Here is a 10,505-nt window from a genome sequence, read left to right on the forward strand (position 1 = left end):
ATCTGATTTAAAATCCCCAAGCAATAACAGCCTAGAACCAAGGATGATTTTTTGAGCAAACAAAGAGCTTACATTTTCCTCTTCAGCACATGGTACAGACAAACACAAATTTACAGTTCTTACAAGCTCTTCAGAGTTGTACCTTACACCCTGACACAAGCTCAGCCTAACCAACACTGAGAAGATTTGGCTTTGATGGTACGGTACGAACCACGAGGCTGGACCCTCTTTAAATTTCTTCAGATCCTTTTCTATCCACATTACAATTATGCACTACTTTGTACAAGTCAATGTCATAAAATACCAATGAAATACACTGACGTTTGTGATCATAATTTGACAAAATGCAAAACAGTTCAAGGAGTATGAATACCTTTGCATCCATTGTACATTTCTATTTATATATGTTCATATTTGAGCACAATGTCTTGCTTATGCAAATTGCCTTTGCCTCTTATACCTTTCAATTTGTAAATTCTTTTTGAGACAATCGCAAAATAAAAATCCAGAGGTGATTTTTCAGGAATCACCTCGGGATTTTTTAGAAATAACACTGTAAAAGATATGAGATGGCAGAGTAAGCTTATTCTTCATTTTCGTTGAATAGGACTAGCTGCACATAAGTGCATGTGGCCTTAGTAATGCTAGACCTATGCTACTTTCCATCTATACTCAGAAATCAGAAGTCAAATGTCTGATTTTTACAGATAGAGTAGAGGAGTGCACTGGGGTAATTTAAATATATGATCCCAACATCTTCAAGGAGCCTTTATTTGGAGGTTTCCCGGGCATATCCTACTGTTATTAGTCATGTACACTGCCAATCTGACTTTTATGAAAGAAGGGCAAGAAGAAAGCCTCTGTTGAAACAAAGTCTTAAGTCCCATTTAAAGTGTGACACTGGCCAGATCAGACACTCAAAATACTTGTGGGCTGGAAAACTTACACTGCATCCTGTACGCACCATCCCCATACATTCTGTATTAAATTTTGCCACTTCCAGCGCTAATTTTCCATTTCTGTTTTAGTTTCCATTCATATATCCCCCCCCCCCCCCAACATTGTTAGGGCTACGGCACTAGTTCTTGTTTGATCTTGGCACATCTGGTGCTGGCTTGATTCATCACCCAACACACCTGTATAGCTCCACCTTATTCTCATCACCATTCATCTTATCCACCTGCTTCTGTCATTATAGCCTGCAAGGGATTTTCCCCTGACCCCCACGGCTATCATCGGCGGGTCCATTAACCAACGGTCGGTGGTTCTCTTTTGTTTCCTATGGCCTCCCGTATACAAAGAGGTTAGTGGTCTTTCTCCCTCTGATACATTGGCCCAGTACTGTCGGCGAGATCACTAACCTGCTGTTCTTCTCTCCAGACATCCCAGCCAAAGACGCTGACGATAGTTCCGCAGCTTCCAGCAGTTTTCCATTAAATAAACTGAGTTGAAATGTCTTGTCTGTTCTGGTTGAATTCTGGGTCTTTGGTCTCCGTTCGTTACACACAGAGCAAGACTTTTGCAGACGTTATGTGCACACGTCTGATTTCCCTGTGGAATGTTTGTGAGTCATGCATAAAGCAACTTTAATGCAGCTTCCAGTGAGTGCTGCTGCTGCTCTTTTGAATCATCATCCCAACAAAGTAAAGAATAACTTACTGCCTTGAACAATGTGAGTCTGGTTTGACATATCTTTATGTTTTTGTTTCTTAAACATAAAGGCCAAATCCACTGTGACCAATTTATGGACAAAAATTTCAAGTAGTTTGGGTCAGCACATTGTTAAAACATCTCCTGATATTTTCTGTTAAATCTTATGGGTCTATTAAAAAATTCTGAGCAACAAACAAATGATGTAACCCATACTGATGTAAATGAAAAATACTAGTAACTAGACATTGTCATGATTGAGTTCTGGTTTGACTTCATTTTTCTGTTAGTTTCATTTTTTCATCTCATGTGGGTTAGGTTTGACTTTATTTATTAGTTTTCATTGTCATCAGTTATTTTCTGTCATCTTCACTTCACCTCCTCAGCAGTTAGTCACACATGTTAACAATTTACCAGTCAATTAGCCAGACCCTTGTTCCACCTGTGATGTGCTCTATTTAAACCTCCCTCTGCCTTCAGTTCGGCACTGGGTCATCTTCAGTTATCCACCTCTCCATGCCAGTCCCCGTTTTGCCTTGGAAGATTTGTTTTTGCTCCTGTTGTTAAGAGAACTGCTAACCTGACTAGCCGCTCTGAGAAAGCTCTGCTCAGTGCCCTGGTGTCTCCTGTAATCTGCTAACTAAGTAGCACTGAGCTTCCTGGCCACTTAGATTATTATGGACTCTCGCTCCGGGCCGTCAGCTCCTGCCATCACCTACATCCCTGACCTTCTGCAGCCCTGAACCTCCGGTCTTCATCATCCGCCATCCAGCACACTTCCTTTAAATAAAAACTCTGAAACTTTTGTCCCGTGTGCGCTTCCTGAGTTCTTCGGTAAACAAATCATGACAGACATAACTTCACATATATGTGTTATATAAAACATTATTTGACACTTAAATGCAGATTTAAAGACTTAAATGCCTTGCTTCTGACTCAACATTGGCTGTTACACATCAAAAGACTTCTGCAAAGTAGAAGTACCAAAATAAAAATAATTGTGTGATCTCTCATTCATCTTGTAAGACTAGCAAGCCTGTGGCTATTGTGGCCCAGAAAGGTCAAAGAAAAACAAAAGCTGCAGCACACAAAGTAAATACCAGAACTCATGAACAAAAGACAAAATACTGCAGCATTCCCAACAAATACAGCACAGCAAATACCAGACGACAAGTCTCCCACTTCTTGACACAGAGCCACAGGGCAGATATCTTTCAAAATATGGAGGGTTTGTTGCAGGAACACCAAGATAAAAAAGATGCTGATTAAATTACTGAGATGTTTTGAAACAACCCAAAACCTGAAATACGTAACCAGATAAAATCAACCTATGCTGTTTTGTAAAATATAGAGTAAATTACAACTATAATATAACTTTCCTTACCTTCAATAACTGGCCTATTTAGGGAAACTTCTTAAAGTCTGACTCCTACATAGGTTGCATTTTTTAAGGTTTTATCTGTCATGTAAGCATTTAAATTTTTCGTGCACGTGCATCTTTGTGTTTGTAAGTGTACTATCATTTATTATATTTATTATATACTACATTGGCTATTGTTAGAGAAATTTGAATTTGCATTTAGAGTTGGCTTTTAGGAATTTTTGTTGTTTTAACTTTAGAGAGGAAGAACAAATGGTTCTCCCAGATAAGGAATGTCTTGCCTTATCCAGCTTTGTGTGTTGCTGGTGACTGGTCACCACCCGCAATAAACCTGCACCCCTCTTTGTGTGCCAACCCTTATGGTGTGAACTCCTGAACTCTTTGAAGTTGACAATAAAGGCAGAGAGAAAGAGGTGGCTCATCGCAGATAATCCCAGACTCTCAGGGAGTGAAATTCTCCATTTGGTTTCCACTGCCCTCTACTGCAGAAAAGTCTAAACTTGTGTTTTTGTAGTTTTCTTTGTAGGATACTAAGGGGTTATTTATCATGACCCTATCAGCTTTTGAGCATGCGAGCAGAGGTGATGCTGGAAACTTTAAACTTTTGCAAATTATTGAATTTGGCCGTCTCCTCACTCTCAATCCCTATTCAGCTGCAACAATGCGTGCTAGCCAGCTTTATGGATAATAACAGTCTGATCCTCATATTGCTCCTCTTCCAGGTGTTCTTCAGTACACTGCGGCTTAATCAGAATCAGAGTCAGAAATACTTTGATAATCCCAGAGGGAAATTACACTGAACTCCTTGACTCCATCGGATCAGATGCCTCCTGACTGAGCCTCCACCAACAACATCACACCTCCACCCAGATGCCTTCTTTACCACACCGCAGACATATTCATCATGGATCTCAACGAAAATTCAATTTCAACAACTGTTATGTGGATGGCACCCAGCTCTATCTTTCATGTAAACCAAGTTCTACTCACCCACCTGAGATCCTCTGTGTAGGAACATGTCTGTACCAGTTTTCAGTTATCTGGGTCATTGCAAAAGGAAAAGAAATAAAATTGTAGATAAATGGACTTTCTCTGAAAACATTTCAACACCTTTCCACGAGTCCTTGTCAATTCTGGTGGGTCACACCCGAGCAGCCAGTACTTGGAATGCTGCTGTTTTTCAGGACATGGAGGCCTGGCCTCCTGGGCGCATTCTAAGTCAGATACTCGAAGAGACAGATATGTAATCTTCTCCCTGAGCGCTAAACACTGAGGAGTTGGAAGAAAAATCCTCCCCCTTTGTTCTATGAGGACTTTTCTCTTTTGACCGTGATGGCTTCTTTCTCCCCTCTTTCAAACTATCTGTTTTCCCTGTCCAAGTTCGGGACATCATTGTCATAAAAATGTCTCCTTCCTTCTTGAGGTGCAGGTGCAGGTTCCAGTGGAACAAAAACTCCATCTTTAGAGAGGAGCAAAATTAATGTTTTCATCAAGTTGGGCACATTGCCTGTGTCCTGAGGCAGCAAAGCAAACCCAGAGCATCACACTACCACCATCATGTCTGACTGTGTATAATGTTCTTTTTCTGAAACGGCGTCTTAGTTCTACATCAGATGCACACCTTCTGAAAGGTGATAGATATTCCAATAGTAAGGCTGTTAATAGCTAATGTTAACTATTAATGTTAATGACATTAATTAATGGCATTAATAATTTATGGTTACTGCATATAACCAGGGAGCGTCTGGGGATGGCTGCTAGAATCACAATCTGCAAAAAGTCCTCATCCACCAGAACTTCTCAGATCAAAATGTTTCAGATTAAATAACACCTGAACATCCAGAGTCTAAAATCCAACAGACTTTTCCACCTCAGCGTTTTCAGTCTAATCCGACCTGCTTGTTGGCCAGGGGTCTAAAGACGTCTCAAGCGATTTCTCAACAGAACGAGAAGAAATGGCTTCAGGTGTGACCATTCATCTTGACACACCCCAGCTACACCCATTCCTGACCCTGACTTCTGGTCAGAGAATTCAACAGGTCAGAATGTTGCAGGGGTTGTCACATAACACAGATTATTTTCCTCTGAGAGATGATCAGATAATATCTGCCTCATCTAAAAGCAAACGTATATAAACCCTCGTCTCTCTTGTTGAAGGAACACTGCTTCCAGTGAGTCCCTCTGCTGCTGCTGCTTTGATTCATCATTGCAACAAGGTAAGGTCTGACTTAACAAAACCAGAAATAATGGGCATTTATAAATTAGACACATATTCTTGCATATTAAGATTTAAATTCTATGTCTAATTTTTGGAGGACTCTAAACACATAAAAACTATTTCCATTGTGTTAATATTGATGTGAAAATGTTCCATTTGGTTCAGCAGCTTTTATAAGACATCTCAGAAAATCTTCTCCTAATGTTTTGGGTTACATCTCAGAGTATTTGGAGGAAACATTAAATGAATGTTTCCTATCTTAACACAGATGACTTCCGTCCTTCTTTTCACTTTGCTCCTTTGTGGATTTGGCCTTGAAGTAAACGTGAGTAAAGTCCTTCTCATCTGTTTGCTGTTCAGGAAATATACAGTTAAAGATTTAGCTTTTAGTGGTTTTGTCAAGTGAATCACTGAGATGCATGAAAAACAGAAAAATGAACTAGATCGTCTCCTCTTTAACTTATTTGCATTCCTAGTTATGATTTTAAAGGTTTTAGCACAAAAAAGCTAATATTGAGGAAAAGTACCATTTGGTTTATTTCTTTTCTATACGTATTAATTTTTCATAACTTTTTTTTAATCCACAGGCCGAATCTCCTGTACTACCAGGTTTGTACATTTCTCATTTTGTGGTTTGGAGCTTCCAGTGTAGTGTTGCAGGATAAAGAAACTCTTGACACTCTATGCTCTACCTATGCAGCCTGACACTGCAGTGGTCCAGGCCTCGTGGTGGCGGGGGGCGGGGCGATGTTCTGGGGACTCCGGTGGACGGTTTGATGAGTTGGGGGGGGGGGGGGGGTGCATCATCCTAGACAGGGTTTCTGGGTCTTGATGCTGGGAATTTTGGATCAAAATCATGGTTGTTAAAGAGGAAGGTACCTTAAAGTTACTTTAAGTGTAATTAGAGGGAGAAGGGGTATGAAGATAACTTTCATTAATCAATAATCAATGTCAGATATCAGGGTAAATTTACTGGCAAGTTTATTTGTAGGAAATTTTTGTTTATCTCATTTTTATTTATGTTCAAATAATTTAATTGATTTGGAACAGAACATTTATTTTAATGTTTACCAATTACTTTTGTATGTGGTACTTGGTTGTTTGTTTGAAGTATTTCTGAAATGTATTTATTATTATTGTTATTATTTGTTAATTTCTGAAATTTATTTATTTATTATTATTTGCTAAATGTGTTAATTGTCTGAAATAAATTTTCAGATGATGTTGTTTTGCTTCTACAGCTCTACGCCTTTAGTCGGTGTTGACAATTGAAATTGACACAGCTTTCTTGTTTCAAAGTCTGTAAAGTTTCCCCTTTTTTACAGATATTCGCTGTAGCAGATTCACTGGGTTCACTTGGTACAACGGCCGCTGTTACCGGTTTGTGAAGCAACAAAAGGATTGGTATGAAGCTGAGGTATGAAAACAGCTGTTTGTCTCAGAAATCCATTAGTGTAAAAAGTCACGACTTTAAGACTGAAACTACAGCTGAAAAGAAACGGCGTCTCAGGAATTTGCTTCGTGTCCTTCAGATTAAAGGCGGGACACAACCTGAGACAAGCGGGCGTTTGATTCACATTTTTGAATGAGGACTATGATTATGATCCTTTTCTTTATTATATTCACTGCAGAAGGCCTGTAATAGATTTGGTGTACATCTGGCCTCCATCCGGACACAGGATGAGCACGACTTCATCAGTGATTTGATCTTGAAAAACACAGGATCATACACGAGGACCTGGGTAGGAGGCCACAAGGTGAGGACCTAGAGAAACAACCATAAATCTGCCCATACTCCACTGGCCTTGATGATCAACTGAAAGTGAACACATTGTGAGGCTGGGTAAAGTTTCACCTCTGATCCACCTCTGGAGACCTGATGTGATCATGATAATAAAGGACCATAGTAACGTACCAAGGATTCTTCCCTGTAAGCTGAGAAAGGTGCTGTTCATGTTTTTTTTCCACTATTACCCGATGTATTGTTACATCCAACTGCCATGTACGTGGGCATTTTTGCTTCAAAAATAGCTCTCGCGTATTTCAATGGTGAAGTACTCTGGAAATCCGAAATAATTGTTGTTGATCGCAGCTGTGTACAACAGTTCTTATTGAATTAGCTTGTGCAGTGTCTTACCATGACATTACATCACAGGATGTGATGTCAGGAGGCCATTATTGCCCATATTTGGGCAATAACGACCTCCCCCATACACAGTGATCGAGACGACAATTTATGCTTTTATTTTCTTATTGATTAACACTAAATTCATTAAATCACCACGGACGTATTAGTTTTAGGTATAGCTAATGATCTACTGATTTTTCCCTGTTGACCGGACTCCTTTAAACTGTACACCCTAAGTCTGAAGGTTTTGATAGCATAGATAGTCCACTAATCTTACTAAGATGACTTGTGTGAAGTTATCATTTCACAATGCTAGTTGTTCTACTCAGAAAGATACCTCAGAGCAGGGGTGTCAAACATACGGCCCGCGGGCCGGATTCGGCCCGCCGAACAATTTAGTCCGGTCCGCTGGCTAAATGGATTATCATTATTCAAAAAAAAAATATATATTTTTTTTATATGCAGTAACCAGTGTCCTATCTGGCAATGTGGCAATAAGAATTGTTGTCTTAATGCCAAAAAGAGCTCATCAGATTTGACTTTCACAAGTGGAGCAGTACTGCTTTTGCCATAGTGCTCCGCTTGATTTATGAATGTGAATAGTTTTATTATGATTCATGTGGGGAATATCTCAAATGATATGGACACTACAATGGGAAAGTAGGAGAGGAAAGGAAGAACAAGAAGAATAAAAAGATCAAAGAAAGAGGAGATAAATGGAAGAGAATGATAAAACAATTATTGAAAAAAACATGTACTTCGTTTAATTAAAAATCTGCAGTTCCTATATTGTCCTCGAGGGGCGCTGTGTTTTAATCAGCAGATGGAAGCACTGAGCTTCAGATGTGGAAAATTGATTTGAAATGATTTCTTAATTTTTATCTGTTTGATGTATTTTGTCATGCAGGACAGTGTTTTTAAGTTCCAAAAAATGTGAATACATGTTTTTCAACATTGTACAATCACTGTGATCAGTTCTTATGCATAATGCACTTAAGTAAACGTTTAACTGAGTAAAAGTATTGTTGAAATTGCACATACTTTTCTTAAAAACGCTGAGGTTATTCATAATATATTGTGTAAAAGGGAAATTAATTTAATATAATAATCAACAAGTCCACTTTTATTAGTTCTATTTAATCTTGCAATGAGTTTACTTGTGTGGCCCTCTTGAGATCAGATTAAGCTGAATGCGGCCCCTCAACCAAAACGAGTTTGACACCCCTGCCTTAGAGGAACACATCTGTAGCATCAGGAGTGACATAAGGTGAAGTGACTTTTAAAAATGTACTTTTCCAGGGACTTGTGTGGACTTGGAGCGATGGGTCACCGTTTACCTTCAGCAGTTGGTCCCCAGGAGAGCCTAACAACGCTGGAGGAAATGAGAACTGCATGCGAATCAACTTGAGAGGTAAAAATGACGACTGATCCACATTCAATTATTGAATATATGTGTGTGTGTGTGTGTGTGTGTGTGTGTGTGTGTGTGTGTGTGTGTGTGTGTGTGTGTGTGTGTGTGTGTGTGTGTGACTTAATGTACTCTCTTGTTCTTATTATTGTTAATTCTAAATTGTACATCTCTTTGGTCAAAGGTTATATTTTTTGTTTTTCTCTAGCAACTCGTGACCAGTTGTGCAGCATTAAGAATTGTTTTCTTAGTGCTAAAGCACTTGATTTATAAATTTATACAAAATACTTTATTGGAAATAATTTTAGGGTCATTTCGAATGTAATGGACAAGGAGACAGAATCGAAAGGAAAAAAATTTAGAGAGATGATGCAAAAGATTAAAAGTTAGAGAAGGAGATAGAGAGACAGAAGGATCAAGCAAATACAAGATAGCCTCCTAGGATTCTGCTTTTATATCTGAGTGACAGAGAACAGAACAAACAGACAAGTATCACAGGGACAAGCAACCAAAGCATATAACACAACATCACTAGAAAATACACAATATTATTTAATGCATGAAGCATGCTGTGGCAGCAGAAGCTAAATATAGTTAACCGCAGTGTGCGATTTGCAAAAAAAATAATTAAATTAATTAAACAGTCTGTTTTGCTGCAGTTTTCTAGCACTCTTGAAACTACGGAAAGCGCCGAGGGTAAAAGAAACACAGTGCGGAGAGCGCGGTGGGGAAAAACATTAGGGAACGGTGTGTGTTTTGACGCCCGATTGTCGGCATTATGATCTAACAAAGTTAACACATTAATAATGCATTAAAACTGACAGCCCTAATTTTCCAGTGTTAGCAGTTTGTGTTTATTTCTTTTGTTATTTTTCCATTCCTATTTACCAGGAGAGAAACTATTGACTCTGTTAAATTACATATCTTTTAACTGTTTTTTCCAGGCAGAGACTATGTCGACAATGCCAACTGTGACATCAGACTGTCATTTGTCTGTTCCCAAGAATCATTATGGCTCCCCTAGTCGGTTTAATACCTCTGACAGAATCTGCCTTCCAGCAGAACCTCAAGCCTCAATGACGTCACTTCTGAGAGATACTGTGATTTATCAGATGTTATGTCATGTTTGAAATAAACAAAACTGCATCTACAGACTTGTTTTTACTTTACCTACTTTATTTCTTTAGCAGGTGCGTAAAATGGTAAATTTCCTGTAGCATCATTCATAGAGAATTAATGAATCAAAGGTCAAGGTAACTTTATTTGTACCTGAGGGTAGATTTGGTTGCAGATAGAAAGAGTTGGCTGCATACACACACTACACTTTAACAACACTGATAACATTGACAGAAAACAATGATATAACACTAAAAACAACAGCAAGTGCTTCTCACATAGAGATTTAGCTAACAAGTACACTATAGTACTTTCAAAATACTGTAGGTGGTGTCCTAAAAAGACGTGGTCTACATCAATAACTGACAAACTTTCTGGGGGAAACCTGGTCTGATTCAAAGAGACAGCATCTATCCTACTTTGGATGGTACAGCTCTTCTTTCTAAGAATCTGGACAGATTTATTTGTTATCCTAAATGCTGACAACCCAGGGTCCAGACCAGGTAGCAGAGTTGTAGTTTAACACACCTCTCTGCAGCTTCTGTACTGTTACCCACCCATTACCCTATTGAGACGGTGTCTTTCCCACAGCCAAAACTGAATA

The 10,505-nt window shown here is 39.0% G+C and overlaps 1 protein-coding gene across 1 annotated transcript; it reads left to right on the forward strand.

The window, feature by feature from the left end:
* Nucleotides 1-5,135: 5,135 nt before the first annotated feature.
* Nucleotides 5,136-9,939, forward strand: LOC105922575 (galactose-specific lectin nattectin). The gene is made up of 7 exons (XM_036143461.1): nucleotides 5,136-5,247; nucleotides 5,518-5,574; nucleotides 5,837-5,858; nucleotides 6,575-6,666; nucleotides 6,881-7,006; nucleotides 8,677-8,788; nucleotides 9,730-9,939. Exons 2-7 carry the CDS (start codon nucleotides 5,518-5,520, stop codon nucleotides 9,807-9,809), a joined length of 489 nt encoding a protein of 162 aa, XP_035999354.1. The 5' UTR covers nucleotides 5,136-5,247; the 3' UTR covers nucleotides 9,810-9,939.
* Nucleotides 9,940-10,505: the final 566 nt, after the last annotated feature.

The sequence above is a fragment of the Fundulus heteroclitus genome, chromosome 1 (assembly GCF_011125445.2).
Source record: "Fundulus heteroclitus isolate FHET01 chromosome 1, MU-UCD_Fhet_4.1, whole genome shotgun sequence".
Taxonomy (NCBI): domain Eukaryota; kingdom Metazoa; phylum Chordata; class Actinopteri; order Cyprinodontiformes; family Fundulidae; genus Fundulus; species Fundulus heteroclitus.